General features: G+C 43.7%; 1 protein-coding gene across 3 annotated transcripts in view; it reads right to left on the bottom strand.

Moving 5' to 3' along the window:
• Positions 1-3,261: 3,261 nt before the first annotated feature.
• The window catches only part of LOC118385562 (solute carrier family 12 member 2-like), a 122,351-nt gene continuing 108,596 nt past the window's right edge, over positions 3,262-17,016 (bottom strand). For 2 of the 3 annotated variants that reach the window (XM_052515782.1, XM_035772794.2), the window contains 4 exons: positions 15,302-15,388; positions 9,331-9,466; positions 8,959-9,026; positions 3,262-7,965 (listed from right to left, as the gene is read on the bottom strand). In XM_052515782.1, coding sequence (XP_052371742.1) covers positions 7,830-7,965; positions 8,959-9,026; positions 9,331-9,466; positions 15,302-15,388 — 427 coding nt within the window. In that variant the 3' untranslated portion in view covers positions 3,262-7,829. The remainder of the gene's footprint in view (positions 7,966-8,958; positions 9,027-9,330; positions 9,467-15,301; positions 15,389-17,016) is intronic. The other variant, XM_052515783.1, reaches the window with a different exon arrangement.

Genomic DNA, 17,016 nt, shown 5'->3' with positions numbered 1-17,016 from the left:
CTTACCCTTACTTACCCTATCCTAGGTATTCCTTGAAGAGGTGGGGTTTCAGGTGTCTCCGGAAGGTGGTGATTGACTCCGCTGTCCTGGCGTCGTGAGGAGTTTGTTCCACCATTGGGGGCCAGAGCAGCGAACAGTTTGACTGGGCTGAGCGGGAACTGTACTTCCTCAGTGGTAGGGAGGCGAGCAGGCCAGAGGTGGATGAACGCAGTGCCCTTGTTTGGGTGTAGGGCCTGATCAGAGCCTGGAGGTACTGAGGTGCCGTTCCCCTCACAGCTCCGTAGGCAAGCACCATGGTCTTGTAGCGGATGCGAGCTTCAACTGGAAGCCAGTGGAGAGAGCGGAGGAGCGGGGTGACGTGAGAGAACTTGGGAAGGTTGAACACCAGACGGGCTGCGGCGTTCTGGATGAGTTGTAGGGGTTTAATGGCACAGGCAGGGAGCCCAGCCAACAGCGAGTTGCAGTAATCAAGACGGAGATGACAAGTGCCTGGATTAGGACCTGCGCCGCTTCCTGTGTGAGGCAGGGTCGTACTCTGCGGATGTTGTAGAGCATGAACCTACAGGAACGGGACACCGCCTTGATGTTAGTTGAGAACGTCAGGGTGTTGTCCAGGATCACGCCAAGGTTCTTAGCGCTCTGGGAGGAGGACACAATGGAGTTGTCAACCGTGATGGCGAGATCATGGAACGGGCAGTCCTTCCCGGGAGGAAGAGGAGCTCCGTCTTGCTGAGGTTCAGCTTGAGGTGGTGATCCGTCATCCACACTGATATGTCTGCCAGACATGCAGAGATGCGATTCGCCACCTGGTCATCAGAAGGGGGAAAGGAAGATTAATTGTGTGTCGTCTGCATAGCAATGATAGGAGAGACCATGTGAGGTTATGACAGAGCCAAGTGACTTGGTGTATAGCGAGAATAAGAGGGCCTAGAACAGAGCCCTGGGGACACCAGTGGTGAGAGCGTGGTGAGGAGACAGATTCTCGCCACGCCACCTGGTAGGAGCGACCTGTCAGGTAGGACGCAATCCAGCGTGGGCCGCGCCGGAGATGCCCAACTCGGAGAGGGTGGAGAGGAGGATCTGATGGTTCACAGTATCGAAGGCAGCCGATAGGTCTAGAAGGATGAGAGCAGAGGAGAGAGTTAGCTTTAGCAGTGCGGAGCGCCTCCGTGATACAGAGAAGAGCAGTCTCAGTTGAATGACTAGTCTTGAAACCTGACTGATTTGGATCAAGAAGGTCATTCTGAGAGAGATAGCGGTAGAGCTGGCCAAGGACGGCACGCTCAAGAGTTTTGGAGAGAAAAGAGAGAGGGATACTGGTCTGTAGTTGTTGACATCGGAGGGATCGAGTGTAGGTTTTTTTCAAGGGGTGCAACTCTCGCTCTCTTGAAGACGGGGAGGGACGTAGCCAGCGGTCAGGGATGAGTTGATGAGCGAGGTGAGGTAAGGGAGAAGGTCTCCGGAAATGGTCTGGAGAAGAGAGGAGGGGATAGGGTCAAGCGGGCAGGTTGTTGGGCGGCCGGCCGTCACAAGACGCGAGATTTCATCTGGAGAGAGGGGAGAAAGAGGTCAGAGCATAGGGTAGGGCAGTGTGAGCAGAACCAGCGGTGTCGTTTGACTTAGCAAACGAGGATCGGATGTCGTCGACCTTCTTTTCAAAATGGTTGACGAAGTCATCTGCAGAGAGGGAGGAGGGGGGGGGGAGGATTCAGGAGGGAGGAGAAGGTGGCAAAGAGCTTCCTAGGGTTAGAGGCAGATGCTTGGAATTTAGAATGGTAGAAAGTGGCTTTAGCAGCAGAGACAGAGGAGGAAAATGTAGAGAGGAGGGAGTGAAAGGATGCCAGGTCCGCAGGGAGGCGAGTTTTCCTCCATTTCCGCTCGGCTGCCCGGAGCCCTGTTCTGTGAGCTCGCAAGGAGTCGTCGAGCCACGGAGCGGGAGGGGAGGACCGAGCCGGCCTGGAGGATAGGGGACATAGGGAGTCAAAGGATGCAGTAAGGAGGAGAGGAGGGTTGAGGAGGCAGAATCAGGAGATAGGTTGGAGAAAGTTTGAGCAGAGGGAAGAGATGATAGGATGGAAGAGGAGAGAGTAGCGGGGGAGAGAGAGCGAAGGTTGGGACGGCGCGATACCATCCGAGTAGGGGCAGTGTGGGAAGTGTTGGATGAGAGCGAGAGGGAAAAGGATACAAGGTAGTGGTCGGAGACTTGGAGGAGTTGCAATGAGGTTAGTGGAAGAACAGCATCTAGTAAAGATGAGGTCAAGCGTATTGCCTGCCTTGTGAGTAGGGGGGAAGGTGAGAGGGTGAGGTCAAAAGAGGAGAGGAGGGAAAGAAGGAGGCAGAGAGGAATGAGTCAAAGGTAGACGTGGGGAGGTTAAAGTCGCCCAGAACTGTGAGAGAGTGAGCCGTCCTCAGGAAAGGAGCTTATCAAGGCATCAAGCTCATTGATGAACTCTCCGAGGGAACCTGGAGGGCGATAAATGATAAGGATGTTAAGCTTGAAAGGGCTGGTAACTGTGACAGCATGGAATTCAAAGGAGGCGATAGACAGATGGGTAAGGGGAGAAAGAGAGAAAGACCACTTGGGAGAGATGAGGATCCCGGTGCCACCACCCCGCTGACCAGAAGCTCTCGGGGTGTGCGAGAACACGTGGGCGGACGAGGAGAGCAGTAGGAGTAGCAGTGTTATCTGTGGTGATCCATGTTTCCGTCAGTGCCAAGAAGTCAAGGGACTGGAGGGAGGCATAGGCTGAGATGAACTCTGCCTTGTTGGCCGCAGATCGGCAGTTCCAGAGGCTACCGGAGACCTGGAACTCCACGTGGGTCGTACGCGCTGGGACCACCAGATTAGGGTGGTCGCGCCCCGCGGGGTGTGGAGCGTTTGTATGGTCTGTGCAGAGAGGAGAGAACAGGGATAGACAGACACATAGTTGACAGGCTACAGAAAGGCTACGCTAATGCAAGGAGATTGGAATGACAAGTGGACTACACGTCTCGAATGTTCAGAAAGTTAGCTTACGTAGCAAGAGTCTTATTGACTAAAATGATTAAAATGATACAGTACTGCTAAAGTAGGCTAGCTGGCAGTGGCTGCGTTGTTGACACTACACTAATCAAGTCGTTCCGTTGAGTGTAATAGTTTCTACAGTTTCTACAGTGCTGCTAATCGGGGCTAGCTGGCTAGCTAGCAGTGTTGCTTACGTTACGTTGCTAGTTATAGGTGGATAAAGAAAGAACCTAAACAAAAGTAAAAAAATACCCAAGTGCATCAATGATGATTGATTTCATTTGATTTAATGCAATAAACATGTACAAAGTATGTTAAAATGTTTGAAAAAAGCATATCTGTGAGTTAACAGTACAGCATATCAATACAAATACAGAGGAGGACGACGTCTCAACATGGCTCGGCCACAAGTTACAGGCAACATGTTTTGGTCTCTTGGACAGAGCACAGTAGTGTCAGGTTTCGGCTAAATAACGACGTTTTGAGAACGTTATAGTATTCCTCTCCTCACACCTATACATAGATGGAAAAAAATAACACACTCGACAAAAATCCCCACACATTGTGTTATTTATATATTTAAATATAAATGTAGAGTAACCCGTGTTTTGTTTGTAACATTGTTGCTTTGTATAGTAACTGAGGGTTGAGTGGTTTACTCACCGATACACAGAACAGATTTGGTAAGTGAGATTGTACCATCTGGGTTCTAAAAAGCTTTACAATCCTCCACCCATTTAAAAAAAAAGGTGTTACATGCTTTGTACATATTTCAAAGAAATATAATTTTATACACGAGTATATTTACACTATATGTGTATATATTAGTTCACAATCACATGGCGTAGTCATTCTCTAGATAAAGGACGCGGAACGGTGAGATGCAGTCGTGTGGCTGGGAATAGTTGATTGAGCCTGAAATACAAAGCACACTGCACTTGGATTTCCATGTGGGACTGAAATCTAAAAGGATGTAGCTTTTAGCAAAAACATTGAACTCGGCACTGTAGATGTAAAAAATAAAAGTAACTCTCCGTTTAGTGTTTATCAGATTTACATTCAACTGACCCAAACCTCCTGCCTAAAAAGTCATTCATTTTTTATTTTTTTTAAATTGCATAAAGGATAAGAACTATGGAAGAGAGGGGCAATGACGTGGTTGGCCTTAAATGCTATGACCTATAGACAGCGTGTTGGGTAAGGCGTGGGCAATACTGTACGTTATAAATGCAAATAACCCTGTTTTGATCCAGTAGCTTTCGGCAGTTATTATAAAACCCTCATTCACAAGTTAAAGAAACAGTTAACATGCCCCTTTGCTTCGGGACATTTCACCCCTGCGAGAAAGGCCCCACATGGTACGCACCACAACTTTAATTCTCCCGGAACAATGGCAAAGTGTGCTGACAGTAAGTATATGGGCCAGCCTAAATGGGCCAAAAATGAACTGAGGGACCCTTCAAATAAACCATGAATTTTATCCCAATACCTTATTACAGTAGCTCACCTGCTTAGAGGTATGTATCAACAATTTCCCTTCTTTTGAGAACACCCAAAAAGAACAGCCACGGAAAGATACTCAGCAAAGTGCCTACTCATCTACACAGACCAGACAGAGTGGGAGTCGTTTCTGCATTGAACAGAAACGAACAGAGGAGAATTGAGGCTACTAGTCCAATGTACATCAGGGCAAGCAGACAAACAGTCAGACATGTGGGCATGAAGGACTCCGGTCCACTGTTTAGTGGAATACGTAAAAACAGTCTACACCAGAGTATGTCCAGGTACCATTGTCTGAGGCAGAATGAGCTAATGCCACCACTACTGGAGAAAAGACTGACACGAAACGGCACTTTTCTATCAATGTTTGAACCTAAAGCAAGCACAAATTCCAGACTGTTCCATGTAACAGACTAAGGGGGGCTTTCTTGAAATGGAAACAATAATAAAATGGTACATACATATACAGAATTGTTTTTAAAACTGGATAAAGTAGAGTGACAGTACATTCTTCTTTTTGCAATACTCCTCTATAGCTACATCTGCATTGACCCACTAGTTCAATCATACAGCCAGTACGGCTTATAAGAGAAAGACAATGACAACAATCATTACTTCTAGCATTAAGGCAAAGTCTAATTCGCGGTTGTAAGGGCTAGACCAGTTCCTTCATAGAGTCACTCCAATGTGGGGAACCCGAGGGGCCGTGTCCTAATTTGAGAAGTAACTCACTTTCAAGTCTCCTATGGACATCGATACACGAATTCCGCAAAAAGTTTGAGTAAAATTGGAGCATCTGAAGTTAGGATTCAGCCGATAGATTCCAATATGGTGACAGACTTTAATGTGGGGACCTACTTGAGTCCAAAGGAGACTTGTTTTTGGTTGAAACACTTGTTTGTGTTAGCAGCTGTTGTTATTATTATTATTATTATTATTATTATTATTATAGACAACTGGCTCTTTAGCATGGCAAAGCTAATCAGAAGCTAAGCCCAATTCTAGCCAACTGCAGTCATTTCTGACACAGTGTGGAAATAAGAACCCTAGAACTTCAAATTCTAGATCCGTGGATGCTTTCTGTTAAGAGACAATTCTTCGACATCATCCAATCAACTTTCAGAATTGAAGCAGATTGCCTCTAGTATTAAGTAGAGGGTACTGCACTATAAACTGTTTCATTTACACAGCTTAAAGGAAGACAAACAAACTGATAGACAATAAAGTCAGAGGCCATTAAAAAAAACAGGAAACAATTTAGGGAAAATAAACACCAGAGAAAGCTTTTGATGCCATCAAGTGGAGACTCTGCTAACCTCCTACAATCAATCCACTACCATAAAAATCCTCACTAAAAACAAAGATTACATTTAAAACCTAATAAAAATAGAGCTATTATAAATGTTTCATACCGTTCAATCTGGGTAGAGCGATTAATAGTTTAATTATTGATTTCAACTGGAAGGCACATACATAAGGCAATAAAAAGTGTTGCAAAGCATTTGACATGCCTCTCTCCCAACACAAGAAAAGGAAATATAAGAGGGCGATTATTGCTGCATTGAAAAAAAAATAAAATGATCTATAACTTAACATGATATCAAGAAGAATCGGAATAATAATAACAATATTAATAGTAATAACAAAATAGTGCGAAGCATGAACAGGCCCTTTCAAGCCAGAGTGGAAATCAACTTTGTAAATTAAATTGTGCACTTCTTTTCACGTTAGGTTGAATGTGTTAGCCAGGGGTCCCACGTGTTCTTCAGTCTCCAGTTTCATAAGAGTAGTGGGGACTTCACTGACTGACTGCCCTTTCACATACATTATATTCAAAAGTATGTGGACGCCCCCTTAAAATTAGTGGAATTGGCTATTTCAGCCACACCCATTGCTGACAGGTGTATAAAATTGAGCACAGCCAAGCAGTCTCCATAGACAAACATTGGCAATCGAATGGCTTTACTGAAGAGCTCAGTGACTTTCAACATGGGACCGTCATAGGATGCCATCTTTCCAACAATTCAGTTCGTAAAATGTCTGCCCTGCTAGAGCTGCCCTGGTCAACTGTAAGTGCTGTTATTGTGAAGTGGAAACGTCTAGGAGCAACAACGGCTCAGCCGCGAAGTGGTAGGCCACAGTGATGAAGTGCGTAAAAATCGTATGTCCTCAGTTGCAACACTCAGTATCGGGTACCAAACCGCCTCTGGAAGCAACATCAGCAAAATAACTGTTCGTCTGGAGCTTTATGAAATTGGTTTCCTTGGCCGAGCAGACTCTAAAGCAGTGGAAACTGGAGTGATGAATCACTATCTAGCAGTCCGACGGACAAATCTGGGTTTGGCTGATACCAGGAGAATGCTACCTGCCAACTGTTAGTTTGGTGGAGGAGGAATAATGCTCTGGGGCTGTTTCATGGTTTGGGCTAGGCCCCTTAGTTCCAGTGAAGGGACATCTTATTGCTATAGCATAAAATTACATTCTGTGCTTCCAACTTTGTGGTAACAGTTTGGGGAAGGCCCTTTCCTGTTTCAGCATGACAATACCCCTGTACACAAAGCGAGGTCCATACAGAAATGGTTTGTTGAGATCGGAGTGGAAGAACTTGACTGGCTTGCAAAGAGCTCTGACCTCAACCTCATCGAACACATTTGGGATGAATTGGAATGCCGACTGCACGCCAGGCCTAATCGCCCAAAATCAGTGCTCGACCTCACTAATGCTCGAGGCTGAATGGAAGCAAGTCCCCGCAGGAATGTTCCAGCATCTAGTGTAAAGTCTTCCCAGAAGAGTGGAGGCTGTTATAGCAGCAATGTTCCAACAGCTAGTGTAAAGTCTTCCCAGAAGAGTGGAGGCTGTTATAGCAGCAATGTTCCAACAGCTAGTGGAAAGCCTTCCCAGAAGAGTGGAGGCTGTTATAGCAGCAATGTTCCAACAGCTAGTGTAAAGTCTTCCCAGAAGAGTGGAGGCTGTTATAGCAGCAATGTTCCAACAGCTAGTGGAAAGCCTTCCCAGAAGAGTGGAGGCTGTTATAGCAGCAATGTTCCAACATCTAGTATAAAGTCTTCCCAGAAGAGTGGAGGCTGTTATAGCAGCAACTGTATTTTAATGTTTCTTGAATTTGGAATGAGATGTTTGACGAGTGTCCACATACTTTTGATCATGTAGTGTAAGAGGCTGGATGTCCACAGCAACACCATATACTTTATCATTATTAATATTATCATCAATAGCTACTATTTCTACCTTCATTGAAGAATATGTGTGCGTGTCTTAGTTAGGGCTGGGGTAGGGATGGGAGGTCCCAAAGGCAGCATGTGTGTGTTTATGAGTAGAAGGTGAGGACGCTCTGGTGGTTTCCGCGCACCAGGAGGAGGGGAGGCAGATCCTTGGACAGAGTCTCCAGCCAGGACATGTAGAGAGCACTGGACACTGCTCCCTTTCTGGCCAAGGGCATGCTCCTGTAGATCGAGAGAGAGTGTGATGTGATGAGTGACAGAAATAGCCCTATCCATTTGGATCCTTTCAAATCTCACCCTCGTGCCCGGTATATCAACAGCACAATAAACTCAATACCACACATATACTTCAATAAAGTGCCGTATGACTAACAGAGCATTGAAACACCCTATTCTACACATCCATTAATGAGACACAAAATGGAGGACCAGTGACACTGAGGACAATGGGTTTTTCTATTGCTCTCTGGCCACTGGCCCCATTCAGTATCAGTGGTGGAGGTGAGGAGAGCAGTAGTGCTGTGGTGTTGTGAATAGGATAGGACAGCAGGGACCGAAGCAGAGCCAAGCCAGTGGTGGAAAGAGACAACACTAGGGTAATTAACCCACAGCGCTACTGAATGAGTGCGAGTAGAGTATTGTGTGTGTGCGCCCATGCATAGAGAGGGAAGGATGAGTAAGGAAGCAGAGGGAGAATAAATGAGAAGCAGGACGATGGGAGGAAAATGTAGAGGGGGAGAATTGGAAGAGGTAAATGTAGCAGAGACAAAAGAAGATGAAGAGTGGATTGAGAAAGAGAAGGTAGAGCAACAGAGAGAAAAGATAAAAGAAGTGTCAGGGAAATGGAGAGAAGACCTAAAGGAGACGAGGAGGGTGACAGAGGAGAGCGAGGGAGTGTGAGGATGGCTGGTGTCTCAGTTTACTGGGCACCCAGCTGATTCACTTAGTGGCTGTTATTACAATTTACATTTTAGTCATTTAGCAGATGCTCTTATCCAGAGCAACTTACAGGAGCAATGTGGGTTAAGTGCCTTGCTCAAGGGCACATTGACAGATTTTTCACCTATTCGGCTCGGGATTCAAACCAGTGAACTTTCGTTTACCAGCCCAAAGCTCTTAACCCGCTAGGCTACCTGCCGGCCCCAAACATGAGGCCTCAATACTTCTGTGCCACACACACCACACAAAAAAAGAAATGCTCTTAAATCTACTTGCATGACAATGAGGTTAGCTGTGCTTGAGTGCTCCTTCAGCAGTTCGTTCAGTCTGATCTGACGATTAGTCTGAGAAGAACCAAAACAAAAACACAGGTTAAAATGGATACACGTTACGAGATTACCATCTAAAGCAGCAGCCACACTTTGCTGTAGGATAGACAGATATGGGAGCACTTTCATCCCCATATATCTCAAAGACATTGGGCACAATACCTGACTCTGGAGGACCCCAATTTAAAATGTTTTATAGGCTTGATTCTATTTGGCTCCTAGCATCCTACAGCTAGCCCCTACCACTTCCATGTTCACAGATCTGAAATAACTGGATAGGAGTAAGTAATATGGTGATGGCTAGAGTGGTTAGATTTACCTTGGCCCTGTAGAGCTCCAGCTCGTTGTCGGTTATCCTCCAGGGCTCGCTGGCCTTCTGTGCCTCCGCCGTATCCTGCTCCATGTCGTCCTCCTTCAGCCGGTACGGCTCGATCATCTCTTCAAAAGCAGTAACACTGCAAAACCATAGGGGATCAAAGGTTAGTAAATGATTAGTTAGAAACTTTAGTACACACGCACAGTATATATAACATATTTGAGTATATACACTGAGTGTACCAAACATTAGGAACACCTTCCTAATATTGAGTCACACCCCCCCAAGAGCCAACACTGTCATGATTATTGAAGGTGTCAAAGTTCAACCCAATGCTATGTGAGGGCATAGGTCATCACGCAACAGCCGTCATCAGAGAGGTCTACACTCGGTCTGATATCATATCAACGCAAGAGGAAAAGGTGGAACTCAAATGAAGATGAATTCTTTGTCTGTTCCAAATGTATCATCATCAAACAGCTTAGTGAAGAGATTCTCCGGCTGCTACCTCAACTGTGGAAAAACAAGATGTGCTTTCTAAGTACTTGGATGCAACCCAGGCACACAGAATGTCAGTTCTGAATGCCTAATACAGCCAAGGGGTTCGATGAGTCTGGCAGTACTGACCTGCTCCAAACCACTGGACAGATGGCAAGCTTAACTCCGCAGCCAGTGGGAGACACTGGAAATGTGAAGGACTCCCTCCTGCCCACAGTTCTATCCAACTAATCTAATATTAGCACTATTGTCACTCACGTTGGATTTAACGACATTCGCTTTTGACAATCTGAGGAACTGAAGAAGAGCTACAACATTCCCTTGAACACCCTTCTTTGCACAGGAAAGAGAGCAGTCATCTCTGGACCCCTGACGTGCTATAGAAGGGGTTCGAAACGTTACAGCTGCCTCGCTGCCCTAAATTAGTTCCCGAAGAAACTCTGTAAAGACAGGAATGTCTCCTTTTTTGACAAATGTATCTTGCTGCGGGAGCAACCAACACTCTTTAAAAGTCATTCACCCTGACCGCAGGGGTTCCAGGATTATCTCCAACATAGCAAACTGCTTAAGAGACTGATGGTCTAGGTTTGATAGTGCTCCAGTCCTCCCTGTCATACTAAGCAACAGAGGACATGGAAATCATATTATATTCCAGAGAAACGGAAGTGCAGTAAATGTAATCTAATTTATGTTCCTTTAAGTGTTACCTCCGAGGGTATTGTCTGCAATAATCATATGCACATTTAATTCCACTGTTTGCATTGAAGAAGCCAACTGTGGGCAGCCCACTCACCACCATTGATCCAAATGTAAATGTCACTGACATGTCTAACTCAAAATCAGCCTTTCAGAATAGCACTAAAAACAAACCAGAAAATGATTAAAAATAGCCCATATTAACATATAAACTCAGCAAAAAAAGAAAAGTCCATTTTTCAGGACCCCGTCTTTCAAAGATAAATCCAAATAACTTCACAGATCTTCATTGTAAAGGGTTTAAACATTGTAAAGTGTTTCCCATGCTTGTTCAATGAACCATAATGCACCTGTGGAACGGTCGTTAAGACACTAACAGCGTACAGACGGTGATGTCATAATGGGGTCGGTTGACAGTGCTGAGCACATCAGCACATGGTGAACATTCATGAAACATTTTTGATTCCCATTTAAAATCAGAAATGTGGTGAATTTGTAAATACTATATATATATATATATATATATATATATATATATATATATATATATATATATATATATATATATATATGTGGTGAATTTGGTGGAAGAGTGGGGTAACATCTCACAGTAAAGGGTCCGAATACTTATGTAAATGTGATATTTAAATGTTTTATTTAAGATATTTAAATAAAAAGACTCAATGGTTGCTAAATTTAAATAAACTTTTTTTTCTTTGTTATTATGGGGTATCATATGTAGATTTGATAAAACAACGTTTAATCACTTTTAGAGAAAGGCTGTAACGTAACATTTTGAAAAAGTGAAGGGGTCTGAATACTTTTGTAATTCACGTAAACGGAGGAGGTATTGCCATGTACAGTGGCTTGCGAAAGTATTCACCCCCTTTCATTTTTCCTATTTTGTTGCCTAACAACCTGGAATTAAAATAGATTTTTAGTATCATTTGATTTACACAACATCCCTACCACTTTGAAGATGCAAAATATTATTTATTGTGAAACAAACAAGAAATAAGACAATAAAACAGAACTTGAGCGTGCATAACTATTCACCCCCCAAAAGTCAATACTTTGTAGAGCCACCTTCTGCAGCAATTACAGCTGCAAGTCTCTTGGGGTATGTCTCTATAAGCTTGGTACATCAAGCCACTGGGATTTTTGCCCATTCTTCAAGGCAAAACTGCACCAGCTCCTTCAAGTTGAATGTGTTCCGCTGGTGTACAGCAATCTTTAAGTCATACCACAGATTCTCAATTGGATTGAGGTCTGGGCTTTGACTACGCCATTCCAAGACATTTACATTTTTCCCTTAAACTACTCCGAGTGTTGCTTAAGCAGTATGCTTAGGGTCATTGTCATTGTGAACCTCCGTCCCAGTCTCAAATCTCTGGAAGACAAACCAGTTTCCCTCAATAATTTCCCTGTATTTAGAGCCATCCATCATTCCTTCAATTCTGACCAGTTTCCCAAGTCCTTGCTGATGAAAAACATCCCCACAGCATGATGCTGCCACCATGCTTCATGGGATGGTGTTCTGGAGTGATGTGAGGTGATGGGTTCGCGCCAGACATAGCGGTTCCTTGATGGCCAAAAAGCTCAAATTTAGTACAGTACCTTCTTCCATATGTTTGGGGTGTCTCCCATATGCCTTTTGGCGAACACCAAACGTGTTTGCTTATTTTTTTCTTTAAGCAATGGCTTTTTTCTGGTCACTCTTCCATAAAGCCCAGTTCTGTGGAGTGTACGGCTTAAGAGTGGTCCTATGGACAGATACTCCAATCTCCGCTGTGGAGCTTAGCAGCTCCTTCAGGGTTATCTTTGGTCTCTTTGTTGCCTCTCTGATTAATGCCCTCCATGCCTGTTCTGTGAATTTTGGTGGGCAGCTCTCTCATGGCAGGTTTGTTGTGGTGCCATATTCTTTCCATTTTTTAATAATGGTTTTAATGGTGCTCTGTGGGATGTTCAATGTTTTGGATATTATTTTATAACCCAACACTGATCTGTACTTCTCCACAACTTTGTCCCTGACCTGTTTGGAGAGCTCCTTGGTCCTCATGGTGCCGCTTGCTTGGTGGTACCCCTTGCTTATTGGTGTTGCAGACTCTGGGGCGTTTCAGAACAGGTGTATATACAGTGGGCTCCAAAATTACTGGCATCCATGACTGGCAATGCACAAACAATACTTAAAAAATATAAACAAAATAATTATAGAGAAACTCAAAATACCAACATGTCAGAAATACTGTACTTTATTAATGTTCCAATGGAACCCACCAAAATCATACAATTATTTAATACAAAAGACATTTAACCAAAATCAAGGTTTCATAATTATTGGCACTCCTCATTTAGTACTTAGTGCCACCACCTCTGGCAAGGATAACAGCATAGTCTTTTCCTGTAATGTTTGACAAGGTTAAGGAACACATTTGGAGGGATTTTGGACCATTCCTCTATGCAGATCCTTTCAAGATCCTTCACATTCTTGGGTTTGCTCATATCAACTGCCCTCTGCCACTCAGCCCACAGGTTTTTGATTGGATTGAGGTCCAGCGACTGAGATGGCCATGGCAGAACATAGATTTTTTTGTCACAGAACCATTTCTGTGTGGATCTTGAGATCTTGGGTCATTGTCTTGTTGGAAAGTCCACATACGGCCAAGTCCCAGCCTTCTGGCAGAGGCAACCAGATTTGTCAGCCAAAATTGCCTGGTACTTGGTAGAATTCATTATTCCATCAATCTTAACCAGTGCCCCTGGACTGGTCCCAGCTCTCTGCAGGTCATTCACTAGGTCCCCCCGGGTGGTTCTGGGATTTTTTGCTCACCGTTCTTGTGATCATTTTGACCTCACGGGGTGAGATCTTGCGTGGAGCCCCAGATCGAGGGAGATTATCAGTGGTCTTGTATGTCTTCCATTTCCTAATAATTGTTCTCACAGTTGATTTCTTCAAACCACGCTGCTTACCTATTGCAGATTAAGTCTTCCCAGCCTGGTGCAGGTCGACAATTTTGTTTCTGGTGTCCTTTGACAGCTCTTTGGTCTTGGCCATAGTGGAGTTTGGAGTGTGACTGTTTGAGGTTGTGGACAGGTGTCTTTTATACTGATAACAAGTTCAAACAGGTGCCATTAATACAGGTAACGAGTGGAGGACAGAGGAGCCTCTTAAAGAAGAAGTTACAGGTCTGTGAGAGCCAGAAATCTTGCTTGTTTGTAGGTGACCAAATACTTATTTTCCACCATAATTTGCAAATAAATTCATAAAAAATCCTACAATGTGATTTTCTGGATTTTTTTTCTCATTTTGTCTGTCACAGTTGAAGTGTACATATGATGAAAATTACAGGCCTCTCTTTTTAAGTGGGAGAACTTGCACAACTGGTGGCTGACTAAATGTCCCACTGTATGCACGCACCACTTTTCCATATTTTATTTTTTAGAATTTTTTGAATCAAGTCTTTTTTTTCATTTCACTTCACCAATTTTGATTATTTTGTATATGTCCATTACATGAGATCCAAATAAAAATCTAAATGACAGGTTGTAATGCAACAAATATAAAAATGCAAAGGGGGATGAATACTTTTACAAGGTATGTCCAGAGTCATATTCCTTTTAGGCTGAGAGATAATCTCATGTCAGATGATGTGGAAATAATATGGCTACAGGTTCATCTGCCTCACAGTAGTTTAGATCTAATATTGAATAATGTGGCTATTGGGAAATTTGAGGAGAGTAAACTGCTGGGTGTAACTCTTGATAGCAAGCTGTCATGGTTAAAATATATCGACTCATTGGTTGCTAAAATGGGAAGAGGTTTGTCCATGATAAGGCGTTGTTCTGCCGTCTTGACATCTCATTTGACCAGACTGGTCCTACAGGCCCTAGTTGTCACACCTGGACTACTGCCCAGCTGTGTGGTCATGTGTGGCAAAAAAGGACCTAGGTAAATTGCAGTTGGTCCAGAACGGAGCAGCACATATCACACTTAGATGTACATGGAGGGAAGTGTCAGTCTCTCCTGGATCAAAGTTGAGGAAAGATTGACTGCATAACTATTGTTCTTTGTGCAAGGTACTGATGTTTTGAAGGTACTGAAATCTGTTTAAGCAGTTAGCACACAGTTCAGACACTCATCGGTACAAGACATGCAATACAAGACAGTAGCCTCTTCAGTTCCCAGGTCCAAAAAATAACACCTTACTGCACAAAGGGAGAGCCATTAAGAGAGAGCCATTTGATATATTTGGTATTGTAATTTGCACTGTGCTATGTATTAGACTTAGATATTGTGTGTATGTACTAATATGTAGGCTATGTGCGATGTTTAAAATGTATGTATTTCAGTCCTTGACTAATACTGTTCTGTACTATGTCATGTTTCATGTGGACCACAGGAAGAGCAGCTGATGCTTTTGCAGCAGCGAATGGGTATCCTAATAAATACAACATTTGGTATTTTGTTAATGTTGTTGGAAAACACAGTCTCAGGCACCGCTCCAGAATCTCCCATATGTGTTCAATTCCCTAACCCAGACGATCCTGGGCCAATTGTGCACCACCCTATGGGACTCCCGGTCACGGCCGGTTGTGAGACAGCCTGGGGTAGAACCCGGGTCTGTAGTGATGCCTCAAGCACTGTGATGCCTTAGACCGCTGCGCCACTCGGGAGGCCTTGGCTTTTTGCCTTGACATTTCAATTTAGAACCCCAACCCGCCCGGCAACCTCAGAACTGTCATATAAGGGAGAATCAATCTTGAGAGAAAAACGACATACTTCTCTTTCTTGGGCTTGGTGTTGATGTCTCCCAGTACGTTGATGTCAGAGAAGTCTATCCTGAACTTGCTGAGCAGGGTGGCCATCCTGAGGAGGAAATGTAAAAACAAACACATAACACTAAGGCAGTTTTCATGCCACTTACATCCAAGAGCTTTGGAGAGACCGCACAAGCCACCGAGGGCATCAAGAAGCCATTTGAAAGGATTGCTGCTCTTTGAAGTAGCACAGCGAACAGGTGCGAGCTGAAATCAATATTTTCCAGATATTTGAGAGAGAAAAAGCTGTGGTGGCTGTTAAGAGGCTTTCTCTTTATGACACTCATTTCCCTTGTTTTTTTATTTCTCATCAAAAGACGGGGATAACTTCTCCTCAAAACATCTTCAACGACTCCAAACATGTCATGTCCGAGTAAGTACATCGACTTTTATATACAATGACTTTCATATCAAAGGGATACTTGAATCCTCAATTCCATGCAGAGTTTGGATGGGATATTATTGCAATAATGAGGTCCAATTATTGAACAAAGTCCAAAAATATAGTTTGCCAATACTGAAACTATATTTTAAATTAGCAAGGAAATGTCTGTTCCTGGTTTTACAAGTAATGAATGCACAAACATATGGCATGTGACACACACACACACACACACACACACACACACACACACACACACACACACACACACACACACACACACACACACACACACACACACACACACACACACACACACACACACACACACACACACACACACACACACACACACTCTTAAATGGAAGGCCTGGGTTGCCAGTGCTAATTCTAGCCAACAAAAGGAGGCAGGAGGCAGCTGTGGGGGACAATGAGAGTGAGGGTCAGGACATTTGTGTTGGACAATAACACTGCCGCCACAATAACACAGAGAGAAAAGAGAAAGAAGAAAGACAGATGAGTGGGAGAAAGAACAACAGAGAACCTAACCTGCTTCTGTGAAGCAAATACAACAAATTGTTATATAGAAAATCATGCAGATTTAATGTGGTGGTGGGTTTAATCCTGACTGTGTCAGTCAGTGACTAAGCTGTATTTTTAGAAGGCAATGTAGCATAGGGCTAAGAGCAGAGCTCATCCTTTGAACCTGTAACACACTGATCTTATTTAGCATTGGAGGAATTAGGGGTTTGAGGGAATTTGCCAGACAGACCTAAATCTAGGATGTAAGATAATATAAAAATGTTTTACTCAATATGGAATGTAAAAAATGGAAGAAGAGGAAAACGCATATATTATTACAATTTACACTATATATAGACATTATCGTTAAAAAGTTTAGGGTCACTTAGTAATGTTTAACATCAAATTGATCAGAAATACACTGTAGACATTGTTAATGTTGTAAATGACTGTCGTGGCTGGAAAGGGCAGTTATTTTAATGGAATATCTACATAGGTGGAGAGGACCATTATCAGCAACCATCACTCCTGGGTTCCAATGGCACGTTGTGTTAGCTAATCCAGGTTTATAATTTTAAAAAGCTACTTGATCATTACAAAACCCATTTTGCAATTATGTTAGCACAGCTGAAAACTGTTGTTCTGATTTTTTTTATTTCATCTTTATTTAACCAGGTAGGCCAGTTGAGAAGTTCTCATTTACAACTGCGACCTGGCCAAGCTATTTACAGATGGGCTATGTACAGGTGCAGCGATCGGTTAGCTGCTCAGAT

The sequence above is a fragment of the Oncorhynchus keta genome, unplaced genomic scaffold, assembly GCF_023373465.1.
Source record: "Oncorhynchus keta strain PuntledgeMale-10-30-2019 unplaced genomic scaffold, Oket_V2 Un_scaffold_30379_pilon_pilon, whole genome shotgun sequence".
In the NCBI taxonomy this organism is placed as follows: Eukaryota; Metazoa; Chordata; class Actinopteri; order Salmoniformes; family Salmonidae; genus Oncorhynchus; species Oncorhynchus keta.
This window is presented reverse-complemented; position numbering and strand designations above follow the sequence as displayed.